Here is a 25,745-nt window from a genome sequence, read left to right on the forward strand (position 1 = left end):
TCATGGATAAAGGTTCTTCCATGAAAAATAAACAAATTAAGAATGAAAGTTAAATCAGGGTCTATATCATTTGGATCAAACTAAAACAGTCGTTTAATAGTCGTTTCTTTTAAAATGTAACTCAAATCTTCTGACGTAAAAACAGTCCCAAAATAAATGGTCAGTTGATAAACTCGTCGGCGGTGATCCTGTTACCTGCCTCCATTTTGTGTTGGACGGCCCATTTCCGGGTTTCAGAGAAACAGTTGTGAAGGGAGAATCTCGCTTTGCTTGCTGGTCAAGACGAGAGCAGAATAAAAAGTACATGCAAATAGGATATAAACTGGAGATACGCGTACCTCGAATTAGCTTTTGCACATAAATAGAACTTGTTTACAGCCATAGTTAAAACGCCAGCTAAATTCCACTTGACAGCTGTCGCGGGTAAACAGTAACTTAGCTAGCAAGCTAACTTTGGGTATCGGATTTAGTTGATTTCGCTAGCAAGCTAATTTAGCTGCTAGTGTCCCACAGTTTTTATTAGATTTTCTAAGCAAGTAACCAAGAGCCGCCTACTGTCTGCGATTGTGTTAACTAGCAAACTTGCCACAACTGCAGTTTCCATTCATGTTGTTATTGAAGACGAGACTCACAATCCTTCGAGACGGGGTAAGTCACTGCCAATCCACCCAGCTAACGTTAGTTAGATCATGTTATCCAGATAGACTAGTTAACACACTTTATATACATGTTACTTATATTGCTACATTAATTCAAACAGTAATGCCCAGTTAAGTAGTTCAACTTTTAGGCCAAGAGGAAGGAATTGCATTTCTTTCCCTAACTTTCATGTTTTTGGGCTCGCTCACCTGTCACCTCTGGTAGATTGACGGAGTGTGCATAGACATTGGCTAGCGACTCGAGACCACTTCTGATTTGTTATGTTCCCTTATCAAATCTGTGCTTACAGTTCAGTAACAAACTCGGTCACATTTTCTGCATATCAGAAAGTGAAATTCAAGTGACACTTCAGACTCAGGCCTGCTCGTTTTAGGGTTGCTAGTTTGTTTTATATGACTTTAGGCCCAAAATAGTTAATGACATCATGCACTCCCCCCCCCTCATTTATTTCCCCGTACACAAAAGCATAGAACTAACTCAATTGGTCACATATTAGGTTGGAGAAGGAGCTGTACACTTCCACTACCTTGTAAGAATGTCATAAAACCTCAGACATAGGATTAACATTGTAGTCCATTGGCAATTCTCCAAGTAGGCGCATGTACAGGTGGTAACTGCCAAAAGAATGAAAACACTACAGTAAATCAGGAATGCAAAGTATATTGAAAGCAAGTGTTTCCACACAGGTGGGGTTTCTGTGTTAGTTAAGCAATTAACATCCCATCATGCTTAGGGTCATGTACAAAAATGCTGGGCAGGCCATTATTTTGGCTACCATGGCTATGCCCCCATAGGATGACAATGCCCCGTGTGGAAGCATGAGGGGTCACAATGGTTTGATGAGCATGAAAATGTTACCCATATGCCATGGCTGCCTCAGTCACCAGATCTCAACACAATTGAACATTTATGGGAGATTCTAGAGACATTTTGATTGGTGTAAATGGTTGGTGCTGGTAGGGCAAAAACAATAATGTCAAATCTTGTCAATGGATGAGTCATGAAGTGGTGGGCTGTGCTGTCCACTCTCGGTTTCTCTCACTCGAGGTAGCAACTTACAACAGCTGCTGCGTTTCCGTTCTTTATCGCCTCACTGGCAAGCTCACCCGATGACATTCCATTTGTTTCCCTCTTCTGTGAAAACCTTTTCAAACACTCTTGACAGGTAGCTTGTGGAATGGAGTTTAGGGGTGAGCGAAGGAGGGTGGTGTTTGCTGCGCGGCCTAGCTCAACGTGCTGTATGTCTGTATTCACAATGAGCTCCGCCCAGCCAGCGAACTGGTTTGGGGAGCTCTACTGAGCTGAATCATTCTAGAGTGAGTACATGCATGTAGAATTTGAGGATAGCTGTTTTTAGTGTGGACCACGCCACCATTGTAGTCAACAACTACAAATAGAGGTGAATCGCAATGGTCCTTGAACAGATGTCCCAATGATATCTTGACTTGCCTGAATGACACTACAAGGATATACAATTTTACTCTGACCCCAGTTCAGTTCAGGAGTGTTCATTTTTGACGCTGTTGTGTGCATTTAATTGAGCCGAGTCTCCCCTCTGTCTTGTTTCGCAGGAGTTTGAGGGTGTACCCAGAGCTGAGACGGTGAACAAACCTCCCCCCAAGGTGCCCACAGAGGGACAGGATGCCCGTCCCTCCTCCTCCTCCTCCCCCTCCTCCTCCAGGACCCCCCCCTCCCCCCACCTTCAACCAGGTCAGTCCAGCTCCTAAACTGATGTTCAAAACATGACAAAACTCAGAAGTCCTCTGAAGGGTTTCTAGAGATTCATAATTACATGATAAAATAACTGAAGTCACTCATTATTTGCTGTTGTATTGTTAAGGATGATATGACACCTTCTGATGTTAGATACTATGCCTAATATTATTATGACCACATTTCCTATAGTATGATTTCTAAGGTTGATATGCCATGTTAATAAAGGCTGCAATTTAATGATGCAGTTTTTACCTTATAAACAAACACAAACCAAGAAGGTCCAAGCTGGCCAAACACACACCCACGCAGGCACCATGTGGATTACTATCGACTTGCATCATAATGCTGCATTGCCATCTACTTTATCTGTTGCTATAACGACAGTACGTTATGCAGTTCATGTTATCATTTGCGTGGTCAACCTAACTAACATGGTGGTTTGCTCATATCCTCTCCTCAGGCGAACACTACTGCACCTAAGTTGAATCGGGGTGAGGCGAAGGGGAGAGGAGCGTTGCTCTCTGACATCTCCAAAGGAGCCAGGCTGAAGAAGGTTGGAGTGGTCAATGACCGAAGTGCACCTATTATAGAGAGTAAGTAGCATAGTAAACATATTGGAGATAGAAACTAACTTTTGCACTCTCCTCATTTCCTGCTGACACACTCACACACACACACACACACACACACAGACTATACATGTACGTTTATACATGCATACATACAGTACCAGTCAAAAGTTTGGACACACCTACTCATTCCAGGGTTTTTCTTTATTTGTACTATTTTCTACATTGTATAATAGTAGGGAAGACATCAAAACGATGAAATAACACATATGGAATCATGTAGTAACCAAAAAAGTGTTAAACAAATCAAGATATATTTTGGATTCTTCAAAGTAGCCACCGTTTGCCTTGATGACAGCTTTGCACACTCTTGGCATTCTTTCAACCCTCTTCATGAGGTAGTCACCTGGAATGCATTCCTATTAACTTCTATGGGCTAGGTGGGACGCAAGCGTCCCACCCGTGGTGCACTCCATCAACAGCAGGTGCATTTCAAGAGCGGCAAATTTGAATCCAAATAAATGTCAAAATTCAAATTTTTCAAACATACAACTATTTTACACCCTTTGAAAGATAAACATCTCCTTAATCTAACCACGTTTTACGATTTCAAAAAGGTTTTACCGCGAAAGCATAAATTTAGAGTATGTTAGGACAGTACATTTACAAGAGTTGTGTGTAATGTTGTGCCAATTCAAAGACGGGCGTCACCAAAACCATAAAATCAGCTAAAATGATGCACTAACCTTTTACAATCTCCAACAGATGACACTCCTAGGACATTGTGTTAGACAATGCATGCATTTTTAGTTCTATCAAGTTCATATTTATATCCAAAAACAGCGTTTTACTGTGGCGTTGATGTTCAGGAAATCGTTTCCCTCCAATAACCGGCATTCAAGTCAGCACCACAAATTAAATAATTAAAATTAGAAAACATTGGTAAAATATTATATTTTCATTTAAAGAATTATAGATTTACATCTCTTGAACGCAATCAACTTGCCAGATTTAAAAATAACCTTACTGGGAAATCACACTTTGCAATAATCTGAGCACTGCGCCCAGAAAAATACGCGTTGCGATACAGACTAGCCGCCATGTTGGGGAGATCTAAAATCGAAAATACTATGTAAATAATCCATTACCTTTGATTCTCTTCATCAGATGTCACTTCCAGGTATCACAGGTCCATAACGAATGTAGTTTTGTTCAAAAAAGCTCATCATTTATGTCCAAAAATCTCCGTCTTGTTAGCACATGATCTAAGCCCGCCGGACTTCACTTCATGAACGAGGGGAAAAAATATATTTACGTTCGTTCAAACATGTCAAACGTTGTATAGCATAAATCATTAGGGCCTTTTTTAACCAGAACATGAATAATATTCAAGGTGGACGAATGCATTCTCTTTTATAACGTATTGGAACAAGGGTACCCAACATGAACTCGCGCGCCAGGTGTCTAATGGGACATCATCGTTCCATGGCTCTTGTTCGGTCAGATCTCCCTCCAGAAGACTCAAAACACTTTGTAAAGGCTGGTGACATCTAGTGGAAGCAATAGGAAGTGCCAAAATATTCCTCAGCCCCTGTGTTTTTCAATGGCATAGGTTTAAAGGTAATACAACACATCAGATATCCACTTCCTGTCAGAATCTGTCTCAGGGTTTTGCCTGCCAAATGAGTTCTGTTATACTCACAGACACCATTCAAACAGTTTTAGAAACTTTAGGGTGTTTTCTATCCATATATAATAAGTATATGCATATTCTAGTTACTGGGTAGGATTAGTAACCAGATTAAATCGGGTAAAAAAAATTATCCAGCCGTGCAAATACTGCCCCCTAGCCCTAACAGGTTAACAGCTGTTTTTTGTTAACTTTATTTGTGGAATTTCTTTCCTTCTTAATGCGTTTGAGCCAATGAGTTGTGTTGTGACAAGGTAAGGGATGGTATACAGAATATTGCCCTATTTGGTAAAAGACCAAGTCCATATTATGGAAAAAACAGCTCAAATAAGCAAAGAGAAATGACAGTCCATCATTACTTTAAGAAATGAAGGTCAGTCAATCCGGAAAATGTCAAGAACTTTGAAAGTTCTTCAAGTGCAGTCGCAAAAAACCATCAAGCGCTATGATGAACTGACTCTCATGAGAACCGCCACAGGAATGGAAGACCCAGAGTTACCTCTGCTGAAGAGGATACGTTCATTAGAGTTACCAGCCTCAGAAATTGCAGCCCAAATAAATGCTTCACGGAGTTCAAGAAACAGACACATCTCAACATCAACTGTTCAGAGGAGACTGTGAATCAGACCTTCATGGTCAAAGTACCGGAGTGCCAAGACTAGGACAAAAAGGCTTCTCAACAGTTTTTACCCCCAAGCCATAAGACTCCTGAACAGGTAATCAAATGGCTACCTGGACTATTTGCATTGTGTCCCCACCCTCCTTTTACGCTGCTGCTACTCTGTTTATCATATATGCATAGTGACTTTAACTATACATTCATGTACATACTACCTCAATAGGACCGACCAACCAATGCTCCCGCACATTGGCTATCTGCATTGTGTCCCGCCACCCACCAACCCCTCTTTTACGCTACTGCTACTCTCTGTTCATCATATATGCATAGTCACTTTAACCATATCTACATGTACATACTACCTCAATCAGCCTGACTAACCGGTGTCTGTATGCAGCCTTGCTACTTTTATAGCCTCGCTACTAAGCCATTTTGGGTTTACTACCTTTTTATTTGGGCATTTTTATTGTTTAGAAATGTGGTGGGTACTATCTTCGTTCGCTGGACTTTATCCCGCTAACTGTTCCAAATGTCCAAACTGAATTTGGTAAAAGGGCTTTTATGTACTCTGCGCCATCGTCTTGGAACGCCTTACAAAATACTTTTAAACTAGAAGAACTTGTCCCGATTGTTTATTTTTTTTTATTTTTTTTATTTTTTTAAATCACTGATGAATGATCTTGAGACTGATTCCCTGACCTGTCAATGTTTTTAATTTGCTGTTTTTGATTTTGTTATACTCTTGTGAATTCTATGGTTTTTACTAGAATACTTGTAGTTTTTCATGTTTGTCTGTAATTTTTGTAATGACTTGGTGCTGCCTGTCTTGGCCAGGACACTCTTGAAAAAGAGATTTTAAATCTCAATGAGCCCTTCCTGGTTAAATAAAGGTTTAATAATAATAAATAATAACTGTATATAGCCTGTCTTTTTACTGTTTTATTTCTTTACTTACCTATTGTTCACCTAATACCTTTCTTGCACTATTGGTTAGAGCCTGTAAGTAAGCATTTCACTGTAAGGTCTACACCTGTTGTATTTGGTGCACGTGACAGACAAACTTTGATTTGGAATTGCTGCAAAGAAACCACTACTAAAGAACACCAATAAGAAGAAGAGACTTGCTTGGGCCAAGAAACACGAGCAATGGACATTAGGCTGGTGGAAATGTTTCCAAATTTGGGATTTTTTGTTCCAACCGCTGTGTCTTCGTGAGATGCATAGTAGGTGAACGGATGATCTCCGCATGTGGTTCCCACCATGAAGCATGGAGGAGGAAGTGTGAGGGTGCTTTGCTGATGACACTGTCAGTGATTTATTTAGAATTCAAGTCACACTTATCCAGCATGGCTACCACAGCATTCTCCAGCAATATGCTGTCCCATCTGGGTTGGGCTTAGTGGGACTATCATTTGTTTTTCAACAGGACAATGACCCAACACATCTCCAGGCTGTGCAAGGGCTATTTGACCAAGAGGGAGAGTGATGCATCAGATTACCTGGCCTCCACAATCACCCTACATCAACCCAATTGAGATGGTTTGGGATGAGTTGGACTGCAGAGTGAAGGAAAAGCAGCCAACAAGTGCTCAGTATATGTGGGAACTCCTTCAAGACTGTTGGAAAAGCATTCCAGGTGAAGCTGGTTGAGAGAATGCCAAATATATACTTTTTTCATTTTCTATATTACACTTTGGTTGCTACATGATTTCATAGTTTTGATGTCTTCACTATTATTCTACAATGTAGAAAATAGTAAAAATTAAGAAAAACCCTTGAATGAGTTGGTGTCCAAACTTTTGACTGGTACTATACATGCAAAATTCCTTGCCACAAATGGCTTTCAACAATGTCAATGCAAGCATTATCAACACAAGTGTAACAAGGACATTTGTACTTCTGCTTTCCCCAGAACCAAAGGAAAGTGGAGGTGGCTGTGGTAGAGGAGGAGGAGGGAGCAGTGGTGGGTCAGGGGGAGGCCCTGGAGGCCTTTTTGCTGGGGGCATGCCAAAACTACGATCAGTTGGAGCTGGAGGTAAGCAGAATTCACTTCATATGATTAGAATGTAAATGGGGCCCTATAAACTCAGCTTTATTTTTTTGGCCTGGTTCTGTTTAGTTTCATCTTAAATTTGTTTTTCTAGGCCTCCCGAGTGGCACTGCATCACAGTTGCAAGCTGTGCCACTAGAGATCCTGGTTCGACTCCAGGCTCTGTCGCAGCCGGCCACGACCGGGAGACCCGTGGGGCGGCAAATAATTGGCCCTGCGTCGTCCACGTTAGGGGAGGGTTTGGCTGGCAGCGATGTCCTTGTCCCATCACGCTCTAGCGACTCCTGTGGCAGGCCAGGCGCAATGCACGCTGACACGGTCATCAGGTGCACGGTGTTTCTTCCGAGTGACTGTCTTCCAGGTTAAGCGGTCATTGAAGCGGTATTTGGGTCGTGTTTCGGAGGACGCATGGCTCTCGACCTTTGCGAGTCCTTACGGGAGTTGCAGCGATGAGACAAGACTGTAACTACCAATTGGATACCACAAAATAGGGGAGAAAAGGGGGTAAAAAAAAATATATATATATTTGTATTTGTCCAGGTTTCTGGTTTTTCAAGTTTTCACACTTTAAATGTGCACAATGCAGAAATCGCTCCTGGCTGATAAAATTGTATTAGTCAAATCACATGCGCGGAATACAACAACCTTACCGTGAAATGCTTACATACGAGCCCTTAACCAACAATGCCATTAAATAAATAAGAAAATATTTATTGCCTGATTTCAAGCAAGTATAGTATAGAGAATCATTGTACCATCTAAAACGCTGAGAAATCTTTTCCATAACCAAAAATATGGTATTATCAGCTGTTTGACGCTGGTGTAAAAGACGCAAAAATCAAAACTTAACAGGAAGCATAGAAATAGCACACACAGAATAGATTTACCACTTGTTAAACTTGCTTTCAATAAGAGTGACATATGTATAACTCACATTTCTATGTGAATTTGTTCAGGTCGCCCCCAAAAAGTTACATATTGCAGCTTTAATAGAAAAACACCCCCAAATTGGATGTTCTAAGTCCACAATGCTTATTTAGATTTTTCGGTGTAGTTTAATGCAAGTTCGCACCAGCAAGAGACTGTTGTTCAGCAACGTTTCTGTAGCGCTCGTAATTGCAGTGTGTGCAAAACAAATGGCCACTGGATTGATGCAAATAATCATATCATTCTGCCAGGTAGGCATAGGCTGCTTTGTAGTTAACGTTTAATTGGGAAGGTTTTTGGGAAAGCCTTTCCATCTCTACCAGAAGAAGGTTATCATTAGCATCATTGCTAACGGCTACACAAAGTGTAGACATACGCGCACACACAGACGGGCATTCCTGTGCCATTTCAGAAAGTTGAATGAAAATTCGGAATCACTCATGCATTTTTTTTTTTCAGGTCTTATGATTAACTTGGGCAAATTTATGACTAAGTTGAATACATTTTTTGGAATATTGTTGAATTTCATTTTGTCTGGATTCCGTCCACGTTCTCCACAACATGGATTTTATAGGGCCCTATATAAATACGCTACTATAAATATACTGCAGAAACAGACTGGCACCCAGGCTACTAGATGTTCTACATTTGCTATGAAGCTTGATGTGAATGGGTGTATTTATGCATAGTGTTCTAAAATGTGTTTCTATGCCTTCCTTCCAGACGCCTCAGTGGGCAGATCCGCCCTGCGTCCCCCAGGCTCCAGACCTGCAGCCCCCCGGCCCACCCCAGGCCGCTCTACCTACCCCTCCCTAGGAGACAAACCCTCCCCAAGTGACAAACCTTCACCCCCGGAGCCCCAGCGCTCCCACCGCCCCTCTCTCCCCGACATCTCCCGCCCCCCAACCAGTGCCAGCTCCTCCCACTCCTCCACTGGGGGCATGAAGCACAGTACTTCAGGCTCAGCTCCGCCCCCTCCTTCAGGCATGAAACACAGCACATCAGCCCCACCCGCTCCACCTTCTTTGACAGGGGGCATGAAGCCCAGCACATCCGCCCCAGCTCCTCCCCCGCCATTTAACCGAGGTGGTTACCACAGCAATACCCCGTCAACCCCGCAACAAAAGGCCCCAGTAGGCAACAGCCGGGAGAAGCCCCTCCCCCCGCCGCCCCAAAGAGGCCCGGCTCCGCCCAGCTCTGGCCCTCCTTCATTGAGACCGCCTCCTTCCTCCACGCGGCCGCCCACTGGGGGGTCCTCGGCGCCCCCTCCGCCCCCACCTTACAGGCACTCCTCTGGGGGCACCTCCAACGGCCCCATGGGGGACCATGGTGGAGATGGGGCTCCGAAACTTCCCCAGAGACACAACTCACTGCACAAGAAGAACACCTCAGGCGGCAGCTACGGCGGACGCAATCATGCACCTCCTCCACCCCCCTCGCCATCTCCAGGACTTCCAGGCGTTGGCAGACCACCCCCACCTGCCAGGGAGCCCCCCAGCAAGAGATCAGGTACTAGAACACAGTTCAATGTTTATAATGGGGAGCCGTTGGTCTTATCAAGGGACTACTGTCATAAAGTTGAATGACCTTTTCCAGATCAATCCTTTTTTCCACACACAATTTCATGGTCTGAACGGAAAGGATGGGTAGTAGCCATAGTCTTAGACATCTCAACATTGTACACTGCTCAAAAAAATAAAGGGAACACTTAAACAACACAATGTAACTCCAAGTCAATCACACTTCTGTGAAATCAAACTGTCCACTTAGGAAGCAACACTGATTGACAATACATTTCACATGCTGTTGTGCAAATGGAATAGACAACAGGTGGAAATTATAGGCAATTAGCAAGACACCCCCAATAAAGGAGTGGTTCTGCAGGTGGTAACCACAGACCACTTCTCAGTTCCTATGCTTCCTGGCTGATGTTTTGGTCACTTTTGAATGCTGGCGGTGCTTTCACTCTAGTGGTAGCATGAGATGGAGTCTACAACCCACACAAGTGGCTCAGGTAGTGCAGCTCATCCAGGATGGCACATCAATGCGAGCTGTGGCAAGAAGGTTTGCTGTGTCTGTCAGCGTAGTGTCCAGAGCATGGAGGCGCTACCAGGAGACAGGCCAGTACATCAGGAGACGTGGAGGAGGTCGTAGGAGGGCAACAACCCAGCAGCAGGACCGCTACCTCCGCCTTTGTGCAAGGAAGAGCAGGAGGAGCACTGCCAGAGCCCTGCAAAATGACCTCTAGCAGGCCACAAATGTGCATGTCTGCTCAAACGGTCAGAAACAGACTCCATGAGGGTGGTATGAGGGCCCGACTTCCACAGGTGGGGGTTGTGCTTACAGCCCAACACCGTGCAGAACGTTTGGCATTTGCCAGAGAACACCAAGATTGGCAAATTCGCCACTGGCGCCCTGTGCTCTTCACAGATGAAAGCAGGTTCACACTGAGCACGTGACAGAGTCTGGAGACGCCGTGGAGAACGTTCTGCTGCCTGCAACATCCTCCAGCATGACCGGTTTGGCGGTGGGTCAGTCATGGTGTGGGGTGGCATTTCTTTGGGGGGCCACACAGCCCTCCATGTGCTCGCCAGAGGTAGCCTGACTGCCATTAGGTACCGAGATGAGATCCTCAGACCCCTTGTGAGACCATATGCTGGTGCGGTTGGCCCTGGGTTCCTCCTAATGCAAGACAATGCTAGACCTCATGTGGCTGGAGTGTGTCAGCAGTTCCTGCAAGAGGAAGGCATTGATGCTATGGGCTGGCCCGCCCGTTCCCCAGACCTGAATCCAATTGAGCACATCTGGGACATCATGTCTCGCTCCATCCACCAACGTCACGTTGCACCACAGACTGTCCAGGAGTTGGCGGATGCTTTAGACCAGGTCTGGGAGGAGATCCCTCAGGAGACCATCTGCCACCTCATCAGGAGCATGCCCAGGCATTGTAGGGAGGTCATACAGGCACGTGGAGGCCACACACACTACTGAGCCTCATTTTGACTTGTTTTAAGGACATTACATCAAAGTTAGATCAGCCTGTAGTGTGGTTTTCCACTTTAATTTTGAGTGTGACTCCAAATCCAGACCTCCATGGGTTGATAAATTGGATTTCCATTGATTTATTTTTGTGTGATTTTGTTGTCAGCACATTCAACTATGTAAAGAAAAAGTATTTAATAAGATTATTTCTTTCATTCAGATCAAGGATGTGTTGTTTGTGTTCCCTTTATTTTTTGGAGCAGTATATATGTCCCGTTATGGTGTCAGAGCATTGGACAGCGCCACTGAGTCAATTTTCTTCTACTACTACAACAATGAGTTGGCAAACGAACTGAAACGGGGCATACTGCTACCTGTAGTGTGTTGTTGGAACAGGTATGAAGCCAAGGTTGCCGTTTTTACCTCCACCTGCAGTTATAGAATGTTTGCTCACAAGTATACAGTGCATTCTGAAAGTATTCAGACCCCTTGACTTTTTCCACATTTTGTTACGTTACAGCCTTATTCTAAAATTGATTAAATAGTTTTTTTTCCCCTCATCAATCTACACACAATACCCCATAATGACGAAGCAAAAACAGGTTTTTAGGAATGTTTGCAAATTCATGAAAATTTTAAATATCAAATTTATGTAAGTATTCGTACCCTTTACTCTGTACTTTGTTGAAGCACTTTTGGCAGCCTTGACTCTTCTTGGGTATGATGCACCTGTATTTGGGGAGGTTCTCCCATTCTTCTCTGCAGATCCTCAAGCTATTTTCAGGTCTCCAGAGATGTTCGATCGGATTCAAGTCTGGGCTCTGGCTGGGCTACTCAAGGACATTCAAAGACTTTTCCCGAAGCCACTCCTGCATTGTCTTGGCTGTTTGCTTAGAGTAGTTGTCCTGTCTGAGCGCTCTAGAGCAGGTTTTAATCAAGGATCTCTCTGTACTTTGATCCGTTCATCTTTCTCTCGATCCTGACTAGTCTCCCAGTCCCTGTCACAGAAAACATCCCCACAGCATGATGCTGCCACCACCATGCTTCCCCGTAGGGATGGTGCCAGGTTTCTTCCAAATGTGATGCTTGGCATTCAGGCTAAAAAGGTCAATCTTGGTTTCATCAGACCATAGAATCTTGTTTCTCATGGTCTGAGAGTCTTTAGGTGCCTTTTGGCAAACTCCAAGCGCGCTGTCATGTGCCTTTTACTGAGGAGTGGCTTCAGTCTAGCCACTCTACTATAAAGGCCTGATTGGTGGAGTGCTGCAGAGATGGTTGTCCTTCTGAAAAATTCTCACATCTCCACAGAGGAACTCTAGAGGTCTGTCAGAGTGACCATCGGGTTCTTGGTCACTTCCCTGACCAAGGCCCTTCTTCCCCGGTTGCTCAGTTTGGCTGGGCGGCCAGCTCTAGGAAGAGTCTTGGTGGTTCCAAAGTTCTTCCATTTAAGAATGATGATGAGGCCGCTGTGTTCATGGGGACCTTCAATACTGCAGATGTTTTTTGGTACCCTTCCCCAGATCTGTGCCTCGACACAATCCTGTCTCTGAGCTCTACGAACAATTCCTTCAACCTCATGGCTTGGTTTTTGCCCTGAAATGCACTTTCAACTGTGGGACCTTATATAGACGGGTGTGTGTGTGTGCCTTTCCAAATCATGTCCAATCAATTGAATTTACCATAGGTGGACTCCAATCAAGTTGTAGAAACATCTCAAGGATGATCAATGGAAAAAGGATGTGCCTGAGCTCAATTTCAAGTCTCATAACACAGGGTCTGAATACATATGTAAATAAGGTATTTCTGTAGTTTATTTTTAATATATTTGCAAACATTTCAAAAAATCTGTCATTATGGGGTATTGTGTGTAGATTGTAATTTAATCAATTTTAGAGCAAGGCTGTAATGTAACAGTGAAAAAAGTCAAGGGGTCTCAGTACTTTCGGGATGCACTGTAATTTATTGGCTGATCCCTCCTGATGACCCGGATGGAGTCGTGATCCTTACTTAACCATAGAAAGTCCTCAATGGCACGGCCCATGCTAAATTGGGCTTTTGGGCACTAGAGTCCTCTATCTATCTCTATGGTAATTAGGTCTGACCCCATTTAGTCGATTGTTTGGTCGATAGGCTGATGGTCGACCCAATATTTTTTTGTCTAGCAGTGGCAAATATGTATTTAAAAATCATGTCCGATTCATGCCTGTCTGAGTGGACTAATCCAATACGGAGGCTGCGGAAATGGCACACCAGTAGTACATTTACCGTTAATTCCCGTAATTTCTAATCTGCAATGTTTGTTTGGTTAAGGTAATTTCTGTTAATGCAGTCATTACATTTTTATTACAGTCTTACTGTTCTCATTGTAGGAGTAGACACATTGTTTGCAGAGTGCACAACCTAGGCTACACTTGCGAAGTTTTGGTTTATTTCATTCGATTTATGAGTTGTCAATGTGTTCATTGACAATAGCACTCCAAACAAAAGACAATCTTGAGTAAGGACACGCACCTGATTTATACATATAGAAGTAGGACTACTCTACCTGGCCTGCGTGCAAATGTAGGCCTATAAATGTGCCTATTTGGGGATCTGATACCATTTCTGATTTTCTTAACTCGCCATCACTGTGGAGCTTCTCAAAGTATATTTTTCTTCGCCTCAAACAGCAAGTTAACAAAGTCTGTTTTACATCCATTGAGAAATACAATAATTCCTCAACATAGCCTATTTGAAAAATCTTTCCAGCTCTCTCCCTTTCGAATACCACTCAGCATGAAAGGTGGAGAAAAGTCATGTTCAAATCTGGTGGAAACATCATAAAATAGGCCTAAGGATTACTTCTTAGCCTTTGCGCAAATAGCCTACAGCTGTGTCTGTCTGTCTGGAGCTCACTGGTGTGGGGAAACTCTCTGAGCGCCCAGAATATTTTATTCACGGTTGCAAGTTTGCTAGTTAATGGAAAAGGTTGCCTACCACTGGTGTAGCCTATTACCGGCAGCAGCGGGCAGAGGAGGGTCGGGAGTAGGTTTTTGTTCTTCTGGTTAGGCTGTATAGATCTCTGGCTCCCTCCCTCTTTTAGCAATTTGTGTATTTTAATTGAAGCATCAGACAAGCTCAGTAGCCTACATATAGTTTATTTTGAAAAATAGAAAAATACACCTTTTTAAAAAAAATTGCCAATCGATTGTTCGAAAGAACAGACGACTCTCCGTCAACCAATATTATTTGGGGGGGAGCTCTAATGGTAATTGCAATATAACAATTGCGCCACCTTTTCAGACCTACATGAAGGAGGACCTAGGGGTTGATTTGGATGAACATTTTGAATACGCAGCCGCAAATTGTCATTAGATGGCTGAGGCCTTCGCCATGAGGCCTCCTGGTTTCTCTGCATTCCACAAGTTCTCTGGAATATTCTGGCATTCCTTGCGCTCTCATTCTTTCTCTCTTTGCCAGCCTACAGTATCTAGTCTTTCTTGCAACTTGACCAGTTCTGATCGCTTGGGCATGGTCTGTTATTTAAAGACATAACGTGTATTTGGAAAGTATTCAGACCCTCTTAATTTTTCCACGTTTTGTTACGTTACGGCCTTTTAAAATGGATGAAATAATTTTTGCCCTCATCTATCTACAGGCATTACCCCATAATGACAAAGCAAAACGGGTTTTTAAATATTTTTGCAAATGTATTAAAAATAAGAAACGATACCTTATTTACTTAAGTATTCTGACCCTTTGCTATGAAACTCAAAATTGATCTCAGGTGCATCCTTTTTCCATTGATCATCCTTGATGTTTCTACCACTTGATTGGAGTCCACCTGTGGAAAATTCAATTGATTGGACATGATTTGGAAAAGCTCATACCTGTCTATATAAGATCCCACAGTTGACAGTGTATATCAGAGCAAAAACCAAGCCATGAGGTCGAAGGAATTGTCCGTAGAGCTCCGAGACCGGATTGTGTTGACGAATAGATCTGTGGAAGGGTACCAACAAATTTCTGTAGCATTGAAGGTCCCCAAGAGCACAGTGCCCTCCATTCTTAAATGGAAAAAGTTTGGAACCACCAACACTCTTCCGAGAGCTGGCCGCCCGGCCAAACTGAGCAATCCAGGCAGAAGGGCCTTGCGTCAGGGAGGTGACCAAGAGCAACAATTGAATCAATTAGAATAAGGCTGTAGGGTAACAAATGTGGAAAAATCAAAGGGTCCGAATACTTTCCGAATGAGCTAATCCACTTTTTCAGTTTACTGTAGAGTACAGTACATTTTTTCAGAAAGTTACAGGTCGGGAGGGATATTTTTGCGCCCTAATTGCTGCTATGTGATTATTTTAATCAGGCATCATCATGGTCTTACTATTGTGTGTTTGTTTGCTACCAATGCAGCCCCTTCTGCACCCAATCCTGGGTCACGAAACGGGGGTGGTGGGCAAGCCCCTCTTCCCCCACCCCCCTACCGGATCCACAGTGCTGTCACTCCCAACACCACCACCTCGGAGCCACCCCACCACACCCGGGGGCCCAGGCCCCCTCCACCCCCTTCATCTTCCTCCCGCACCGGACCCCCGCCGCCTCCCCCGCCCATCCGCAACGGACACTCCTCATCCTCCAAGTCCAATATAGGTGAGTTAGGACAGGCTAATTTCCTCCATCTCCATGTCCTGGTCCTCAGTGCCCCCTGTACATTCCGGTTTTCATGGAATTCCAGTTTTTGAACAACTGTCACTGCGTTTGATTAATATGATGTGATTGATGGCTTTTTATTGCTTTTTAGAATCTATCTTGTGTTGAGTATTAGCCTCCACAGCCCTGAACACGGTGTATTTGGAACACTATTGCCATGTTAGCTCTCAAACCAACAGACATGTTGGAGACACTAGTAGCCTAGTTGTTGTTGGTAGTAGATTCAGGTATTCTAGCCCCATATTCAAATGCCAGCTCAGACAGGCAAATGTCCCCTGGTTGTTCCTCTTGCATTGTGACCAACCCAGAGTGTTCATAGAGTTCATAGATTGCACAGTCAGATTAAAGTTTCCAGGAGAACTGACTGGCTTTGTTAATGGAAATGGAAATTACTAGAGCAAGCTCGAGAAGTAACAAATGCATGACTTCTAATTTGTTTAATGCAGGACCAATGCTAAAATGTTACTGTACTTTATTCATTCTGTTACTATACTAAGGTGTTGGCCTTCATTTTTTGCTAGTTTAGTGTTATCTTGATTTACAGTGTTGTGTTGACCTTTACCTTTCTGAACCCTCAGAGGATTTTGAGTCCAAGTTTGACTTCCACCCAGTGGAGGACTTCCCACCCCCTGAGGAATATAGGAATTTCACCAAGATCTACCCCAGCAAAAGCAATACGCCTGGACCAGGTACAGGCTTAGGCTTATTTCATTCTCCACACCACTGCCTGCATACATACTGTACACAACATCCAGTATATGGCCTCTGCACTACTCTCACAATGTTATTACCATATGGAATTGGGCTGGGATTGAGTTAAAGCGAATATGGGCTCTTTCAAATTTCCGTGATTCCTCGCATTCTGTCGACTTGCCTCCTTTGCAATCGTATTGGAGAAGGTCCATGATCCCTCCCCTTCTCCAATTTGTTTTGAGAATGATGCGAGGAATTGAGAAAAGATTAATAGGGAAAAAAAGAGCCGCACGGTTGTTTTTGGAGGTAAGAACTGACCTGATGTAACCTTTGTTTCCTCTACTTCCTGTAGGCATGATCCGAGGAGTACCTCCAGCGCCACCGGTGGCACGGTGAACTATGGAATTCAGGAATAAAATGACTTTAATTAATAACTCGGTCTAATCAGAGGACGTTCAGGGGAGTGGCATGACACTCGAAACACATACAGGTCTAAACATAGACACTTTATAAGACCAGCCGGAAACAAGTCAACCCCAAACATTATAGAAAATTCAATAGTCTTGTTTGACGCTCCGTTTTTGCAAAACCCTACACTACCAGTCGCTCTCTTTTGCACAAACACTTCAGACACTTCTGTTTCAGCATGATAGAACAAAACCACTCTGAATTGAGGTGCTGAAGAACAGACCTGTTTGACTGTTGTGGCCACAAGCCAATCTTTCTGCAAGATGGGGGGGTGTTGCATTGATTATACTTTATAGCAGCAGGACCAACTAAGAATTCTGCATTTCATCTTTTGAAATGTGTGCATAATCCACGATAATGATGTTGTTGATGATTTCCTGCGATTTATGAATGATGTTTTTAAAATGTTAACTGCAGTAACTGTGCCGTCAGTGGGAAAATATAGGACACACACCAACGTTGCCAACAATGCGTTGTCAATTGGTATCAATAATACATGGTGTTTTTTAAAATGCCGTGCTTCCAGTGCCCTGAGGAGAAGATGTGTGTGGAATAGAGTTCTCTCCCTTCTTGATGTGCCAATAGTTGGGTGGAGTAGAATGAGGGGCCTCTCACACTTAGAAAATGTGTCGTTTGCATCACACATAAATGGCTTTGTTTTTTTGGTAACTTTGAGTAATGAAACGGGAACAGGAGAAATAACTTGAATGCTTGTCATGTTATGAGAGGTTGAGTCTTGCTGACAGTGAGTAACAGTCTTTACATTGTGTGAGGGGCATTCCCAATTAGATATTTTTTATTATTTCTTCCTCATGGCATTGCTCTGTGGCAGCATAACCGCTTAACCGGGGCACCTGTAAATGCCATGTTTTTACACTAGAGAACAAAGTGCTGCTCTGATCGGTTGCGTTCTAGGTTTATCTGAAACAAAAACACTACGAAATGCTTCAGGGATCCACGTTGCCGCTCCTCTTTAATGGGCGTTAGCTGCCAAAGCTCCTTTACTTTATTGATCAAGGAAGGCATTTGAGAGTACTTACTGTATGAAATTCTACTTTCATTTTATTCAATGCTGTTCCTGTTTCTTGCCACAAGGGGGTGATCATGGTTAAATTATTATCTTCATTCCTTTCTTTGGACCTAGGGTAGCTTTGCAGGGCTGTCAGTCATTCAACCCTGTCTTTCAGGAGTTCCTTCAAGGAACAAAAAAAAAAATGTTATCTTTTTTTTTTAAACTAAAATATTTGATTTTACTGCTGGTGGCCCTTTTGGAATAGACCGCATCATGGCCAGAGGGAAACCATAGTGCTTGAGTTTTTAATGCATTCCTATGCAAGGAACGGTTTTGTATGTATTCTCACTTCTCGTTGTAGCAACTAACCAAAAAGGAAACACCTAAGTGCCAGAAGAATGTGTAGGGTGAAGTTGCTCCTAGATGCTGATTTGGGGTCAGTTTTGTATATTCCCTACTAATGGTTAAGGTTAGGATTGGGGAAGGGAATTTTATCCTAGATCTGTACCTAGGGGAAACCTCACCTGGAGCACCAGGGAACTATTTGGGCAGAGTAGGCCCCAGAAATGTCATCATGGTGGATTTTTATGACTTATGAGCTCCTAAATGTGTGATACCTATACTGTCATTACATTGTAGCATTGTGATTTCTGTTATGATTCCACTACAGTGAAAGAAAGCTACATGAGAATAGATTCCTTTTCTCTTCTCCATTCCTTTTATGTAGTCCTCAGGCTGGTTGTTGCCTTACACATCTATTCTCATACTTATTGGTACCAGTGCATTTGTAAAAAAAAATATATTACTTTAAAAAAATTATACTCACTTTTTGTATTAAAAATGCAATAAATAATGTATATTTACATAAAGTATGAGGAATATGGAAATTGTAGTTATTGGTATTTTAATGTTTGTAAAAAGCTTGTAATATAGGGAGGAAATTGATTAAAAAGTTTATCAACAGGCCGGTTGTGGGCCAGAGAGACAGGTCTCTTTGCAGCACTTCCCTGTATACCTGACTGTGTGTGTGTGTAATTATGTAATTGATGGATATGTTCAGTCTCACACAGGTGACTCATTGACTGTGATTCTCATGTTCTCACCCTGTTCATTCCTACCATGGTCATTTCACTTGTTAATCAATCATGTTTTATCATTTGAAATAAATATATGCTTTTGGGGGGAAAAGGGGTACATGATTGTTTTGGTGTCCATTGTATTTTACTCTTTATCACCATGTCTATCATCCATCTTTTAAGCTTCTTGCAAATGCAATTTACAGTAATTTATTGTGGAAGTTAACAATGATTGATATAGCTTACACAGAAACATAACTCAAATGAGTTGGTTGTACATTTACACACAAATGTATGCATTATTTCAATATGTATGCCAGAGCACATACGCAGTATTGTAAAAAGCTTGTAATATAGGGAGGAAATTGATTAAAAAGTAATTCTCTCAAACTGCAATCAAGTTACTAACAACACCAGATAATATTGTGTCAAATGTTACACTTAGACAATGCTGAATTTCCCAGTCAGCCAAAATACATATTATTGAAACTCCCGCCACCATGTACTTGTGTGACGTGAACACTGATGCTCCTGACACTCGAAGATGAACCAATGAGAGCCTGGGAAATAACAAAATGCCACAAGAAGGACAAATCGGATCGTAGCGGCGGGAAGTCCAGCTGACGGGGGGAGGAGTTGTGGGGATATTTGGCGCAAGTTTTGTTTCTTAGACTAGAGCGCGCCAGAGACACCACACGAAATCCGTCAAGACGAATAGCCCGAATACTTCTTAATCAACAACTTAAATAAGGTATCACTACTTTCAATGCGTGTTTTAAACGTGTGGCATTAAGTTTGATTTGACGAGATATTGTTGAATGTTTTGTCAGAATTTGTGGGGAGATATGTTGGCGAGCGAGTTGCAGTTGCGTACTGGGGGGGTTTTAATCACCAATCAGTCAAGTTTAACTAGTTAGTCAGATATAAAACAGTTTGTCGAATACACCAATACATAAATGTATGGTTTTCTTTGATTGTGGTATTTTACGCCATTTCAGTGTTTTATAATAGTTGTGCTGTTGGCGCCACACATGAGGACACATATTGTTGTCGCCATTGCGTCTGCAGATACAGTAGTTACTGAGAATTCACACCATTGTGATGGCCCTGATCTTTTGTAATGTTGATTTTACAACAGTGCAACGATCGAGTCATGCTTAGCGGTAATGACATTAACTTGCGTGGAAAATACTGAAACTACTTTGATCAGGGTAGACCTGATAGCTAGGATGGATGGTATCATTTACTATTGTGTGGTTTCGTATCTCTAAAGAATTTCACTCATTTCAAGTCACTCTTGATCATAATTTAATTATTTTTCTTGCTGTCTATCTATTCATGGGTGTTGTCACAATGGCTGACCTTATCTCTTCCCCCTTCAGTCTTTTGAAACACGTCTGGACGCTAAGTGCTCACAGCGAAGATGCCCAGTACACGTTCCCAGGCTCAGCCCATTCTCCAGTTCCCCAGACGCAAGTCCTTCAGTGTTGACTCTAAAAGCACCAAGAGCACATCCCAGACGAAGGAGACCCAGTCCCTCTGCTCCGTGGAGTCTCCTAAACTGCAGCCCCTTCCAGAGAAGATCCAGCTAATGCCCCTCTCACGCAGGCCTGTGGCCCTCAAAGGCATAACTCTGTGCCCAAGGCTGACCCCAAGAATACCCCTCAGCCCTCGCAAACGCACAGGTATGGGATTGTTATTATACTCAACTTTGAAAGTGTTTCACTGTCTAAAATTTTAGGTCATTTGTGATTTTTTTTTTTACATATTCTGTGCAACTGATAAACCACTTTAGGTCATTTGTGATTTTTACATATTCTGTGCAACATTTTAAACTGATAAACCACTTTAGGTAATTTGTGATTATTACATATTCTGTGCAACATTTTAAACTGATAAACCACTTTAGGTAATTTGTGATTTTTACATATTCTGTGCAACATTTTAAACTGATAAACCACTTTAGGTAATTAGTGTTCTTTTTTTTTTATATACATATTCTGTGCAACATTTAAGCTGATAAACCACAATGCTCAAAATTAAGTAATTATTTCAACTCTTGATGCAAACGTGACATGCTATCCGAAAGACAGACATCTTGTTTCTAACCTAACCATGCGTCTTCTGTGTGTTTCTCAGGAGATGAAAATGGCTGTAACCTCAGTGCCAACCTACTGGGCACTCCTCCCAAGCAGCCCTGCCTTAACCTGGCCTCCCCCTGCGAGCTGGGCTTTGATGAGAACTCCCCCGTTCTATCCCAGAGGAGACTACTGACCCCCCTGTCACCAAAACGGCAGCCCCTCTCCCACCCCAGGGCTTCCCCCAGCAGACTCCATGAGACCCCCAGTGGGAGCCCATCATGTCCCCGATCAGAGAAGGCCACGGTGGTCCGCCTCTTTGCTGAAAGTAAGACATGTCTCTCTCTCTCTTCCTCTTCCTTTTCTCCTCCCTCATGTTCTATTCCTCGTAGATTTTTCTGAAGTGCAAATGAAAAGCGTTAAACTCCAAAGGGAAATGTGTGCCTTTATTTCATTTGCTCATTATTCTAATGTTCACTTCATATAGACTTAAGGCAAACTATGAACCCCTTCTCCCTCTCTCCAGAGTCTAAGTTCCATAGTGTGAAGCAGGCCCTCCACACGGCTGTCCCAGAGCGCCTGCTATCCCGGGAGGCTGAGAGGTCCTCCATCCGCTCCTTCCTGGAGGACAAGGCCCTGAAGGCCAGCCCAGCCAGCCTCTACATCTCTGGAGCCCCCGGGACCGGCAAGACCGCTTGCCTCAACTGTGTGTTGCAGGAGATGAAGGTTAGCATCACTGTTTGCATTAGTCTCCACTTTGTTAATGATGGGTTAATTGTTAGCATTAGCCTAGCATTGGATCTGTTGCCTTGACAGGATTCAAACACTCATTAGCCTAGTGTTTGATCTTGAGTGGATCCCAATACTCTAAAATGACCTTACACCTCTACCATAACGCTCAGAATCACTTAATTCCACCCCTTGTGTACAGCCCTGAACCCTGTGTGAATTTAACCCCATTGATTTCTGTTACATGAATTTAACTATTTCCTCTCTTGATCCAGGATGAACTGAAGGAGATTGAGACAGTGGTGATCAACTGTATGGCTCTGCGTAGCGCCCACGCCATCTTCCCCCTGCTGGCAAAGAAACTGGGGGCCTCTGGGGGTCACACCGACACCAAGCTGCAGAAACTGCTGACCAGCACGGGGCCCACTGTGTAAGTATCTAGCTACTGTGCCAAACCATAACCCTGAACTATAACTTAAATCCATGACACTTTCGTAAAAGTAGAGTTTTTCTTTATCCAACAACTCTGAATTTACACCGTAAAAAAAAAAAAACTCATATTTGAGAAAGGAATTACATTTTGCAGACTGATAAGTTTTGCCTATTAACCTTCTCTCCCCAGTCTTCTAGTCCTGGATGAAATGGACCAGTTGGACAGCAAGGCCCAAGACGTTCTCTACACCATCTTTGAGTGGCCGTACCTGCCCAAGTCCCGCCTCTGTCTCATCGGTAAGAGCCCCTCAATATACAGTGTTAAACAATATACACCGTCTCTGGTATGCACATTTTATTGGACGTTACAATTTCTAGTTAATATCTAAGGATTCATCTGAAGATTTCACCCTCAAACTTCATACACACATCTACCCATCTCTATATTTAAATTCCATCCATTCAACTCTCAGCCATTTCCTCATATGGGCTGTCGTTAGTCTTCCAGATGTAATGACGGTGTCATGCCATTCTAGGTATCGCCAACTCTCTGGACCTGACGGACAGGATCCTCCCCAGGCTCCAGGCCCTGCCTCGCTGTCGGCCCCAGCTGTTACACTTCCCTCCCTACAGCCGCCAGGAGCTCGCCGCCATCGTACAGGACAGACTCAGACAGGTGTCCGGAGAAGGGTTACTAGATGCATCGGCCGTGCAGTTTTGTGCCAGGAAGGTGTCTGCTGTATCGGGAGATGCACGCAAAGCTCTGGATATCTGCCGGTAAGGGAATGAATTGACGAAATATCTTAAATACACTATTAATATTAAATAACATGTTGGTTGCAATGATGACTTCTTAGGACACCTTTGGATTGCCCAGGAAAATAAATGTAAGATCAAATATGAGCAACCAAAAATGTGCGTTTACTATGGCTAGTTATAAATGGTCTTGGAGAGTTGGTATGGAAAGGGAAAATGGGATACCTAGTCAGTTGTACAATTGAATGCATTCAACTGAAATGTCTTCCGCATTCAACCCAAACTCTGAATCAGAGAGGTGCGCAGGGCTGCCTTAATCGACATCCACGACTTCGGCGCCCGGGGAACAGTGGGTTAACTGGTTGAAGTTTTGTTTGAGAACAGAAAGTGTCATGACGCCGGTTCCTCTGTGTTACAGGAGGGCTGTAGAGCTTGTGGAATCTGACGACAGAAAGAAGGAAGCAGAAACTACAGCGTCTTGTGTGAGCGTGCCCCAGGTGGCCAGAGTGCTGTCGGAGGTGTACGGGGACCGCATGTCCTCGTCAGAGGGAGAGAGCTTCCCCATCCAGCAGAAACTCCTGGTCTGCTGTCTGCTACTGCTAACCCGCAACGGCAAGAACAAAGAGATCCCACTGGGCAAGGTGAGAGATGGGCACTGCATTGGTGCGAACAAAGTACTACAACACAAGTTTGTAAATTGAAAGCAAACATTTCATTTTTTTGCTGTTAATCATTTTCTAATACACCTTGATATACACCGAGTGTACAAAACATTAAGAACGCCTGCTCTTTCCATGACTGTCCAGGTGAATGCTATGATTCCTTATTGATGTCACTTGCTAAATCCACTTCAATTAGTGTAGATGACGGGGAGGAGACGGGTTAAATATTTAAAAAAAATTGTGCACAATCCATGTCTCAATTGTCCGTGTGCCATTCAGAGGGGGAATGGGCAAGACAAAATATTGAAGTGCCTTTGAACAGGGTATGGTAGTAGGTGTCAGGTGCACTGGTTTGTGTCAAGAACTGCAACGCTGCTGGGTTTTTCCACGCTTAGCCGTTTCCTGTGTGTGACAAGAATGGTCCACCACCCAAAGGAGTAGAACGCATTGGAGTCAACATCCCTGTGGAACGCTTTCGACACCTTGTAGAGTCCATGCCCCGGCGAATTGAGGCTGTTCTGAGGGGGGAAAAAGGGGGGCAACGCAATAGTAGGACGGTGTTCCTAATGTTTTGTACACTCAGTGTACATGCATCATACAAGTCTAGGTAGCTAGTAAGAATTAAACGTAAAACGACAGTTACAGACGTTTTCTCTTGCACTGACCTGGTTACCACTGAACGTCATTGGGTTGCTGAAGGTCAGTACCAATTATTTCTCAAGTCTGACTCTCTTCTCTATCCCTCAGCTCCATGAGGTGTACAGCCGTCTGTGTACCAAGAGACAGGTGGGCGGCGTGGGCCAGGGCGAGTGCCTCTCCCTCTGCAGTCTGCTGGAGAGCCGGGGCATCTTTGCCCTGAAAAAAGCCAAGGAGGCTCGCATCACCAAGGTTTCTCTGAAGATTGAGGAGAGGGATGTGGAGAATGCTCTGAAGGATCGCACCCTGCTGGGCAGTATCCTGTCCGCTGGCCTACCATAACCTTTCACCATCGGGATGATATCAACTTCTCCATCTGACCAACCCAGATTAATATTTATTTGTGCCTTATTTTGTTTGTTTTTTGGGATTCCTTTTTTTCTGGTGGGGTGATGCATATCCAACTATGACCTCCCTTTTCAGAACAATAGGAAATGCATCAATTTGTTAGATTTTTATTGACAGATAAACATGGACTGGAAACATTTCAAATGGTCAGCCAAACTGACCAGCTGCTTTTAACTTGCGTTTTAAATGCTCATTTATTTTTTGTGGGTAAAAACCTTATGTACATTTATGTTGTAATAAATTAATGTACAAACTTAATTTGTTGCTCTTATTTTAATTCAGCAAGAGTTCTACTATTTTTGTTAATCATGGTGAATCAAAAAATAAACTCAAATAAAAACAAATGTTTTTGTAAACTGTAGGCATACCTATCAAAATCATTAACTTTTTAGGAAATATAGCCTTAGTCCTTATTCAAAATAAATTAAAGGCCTGCCTGCTACTAATGAGCTTTCTGTGAAATATGCAGTACGCGAAAACGGGTGCAATGACAAGTGAAAGTAAAATATTTCAGCCAGCAAAGCCATTGACAACCAAACAGCCGGGGGAAGCAAACAAGAAAGGTAAATCCTTCATTAGCTAATTGAATACAGTACCCACAATAATAGTACAGTGCACTTTCAATTCTTTAAAACGAGGTTGAGTTTTAATTTGGAAACGGTATCAACACAGATCAAGTCATCCATATTGTGAGTTCAGGTGCAATTTCTGTTTCCCCCTTTGTGGTCCTTGTGAATAGCATGCTGTAGTTAAGATGACGATCAGAGGTGGCGTAATAAAGAGTGTTTTATTTATGATTCTGGATTCACACTTGAGCATGGGTACCTCCAAAACAGCCCAGGCCTATAGCCTGCAAAATGCAATTTCCTGTAACAGAAATGGTTATTGGTAGG

At 43.1% G+C, this 25,745-nt stretch overlaps 2 protein-coding genes and 1 non-coding gene across 4 annotated transcripts; all 3 read left to right on the forward strand.

Moving 5' to 3' along the window:
• Nucleotides 1-200: 200 nt before the first annotated feature.
• LOC106564747 (WAS/WASL-interacting protein family member 2) lies at nt 201-19,269 on the forward strand. The gene is made up of 8 exons (XM_014131069.3): nt 201-648; nt 2,232-2,370; nt 2,837-2,969; nt 7,167-7,289; nt 8,955-9,740; nt 15,606-15,842; nt 16,481-16,591; nt 16,948-19,269. The coding sequence occupies exons 2-8, from the start codon at nt 2,302-2,304 to the stop codon at nt 16,989-16,991; spliced, it is 1,503 nt and encodes a 500-aa protein (XP_013986544.3). The 5' UTR covers nt 201-648; nt 2,232-2,301; the 3' UTR covers nt 16,992-19,269.
• Nucleotides 19,270-19,763: 494 nt separating this feature from the next.
• Nucleotides 19,764-25,110, forward strand: LOC106564750 (cell division control protein 6 homolog). Of its 2 annotated transcripts, none has more exons than XM_014131072.3 (9): nt 19,764-19,902; nt 20,534-20,836; nt 21,291-21,557; nt 21,756-21,955; nt 22,234-22,388; nt 22,581-22,687; nt 22,927-23,167; nt 23,565-23,787; nt 24,556-25,110. In XM_014131072.3, the coding sequence occupies exons 2-9, from the start codon at nt 20,575-20,577 to the stop codon at nt 24,784-24,786; spliced, it is 1,686 nt and encodes a 561-aa protein (XP_013986547.1). In that variant the 5' UTR covers nt 19,764-19,902; nt 20,534-20,574; the 3' UTR covers nt 24,787-25,110. The 2 variants fall into 2 exon arrangements, with proteins under 2 accessions (XP_013986547.1, XP_013986548.1); XM_014131073.3 differs by lacking the exon at nt 19,764-19,902 and adding an exon at nt 19,924-20,016.
• LOC123725778 (small nucleolar RNA SNORD58) lies at nt 23,228-23,298 on the forward strand. The gene has a single exon (XR_006758292.1). It is a non-coding gene; the product is annotated as a small nucleolar RNA SNORD58 (small nucleolar RNA).
• Nucleotides 25,111-25,745: the final 635 nt, after the last annotated feature.

Source organism: Salmo salar, chromosome 12 (assembly GCF_965601325.2).
Source record: "Salmo salar chromosome 12, fSalSal1, whole genome shotgun sequence".
NCBI lineage: Eukaryota > Metazoa > Chordata > Actinopteri > Salmoniformes > Salmonidae > Salmo > Salmo salar.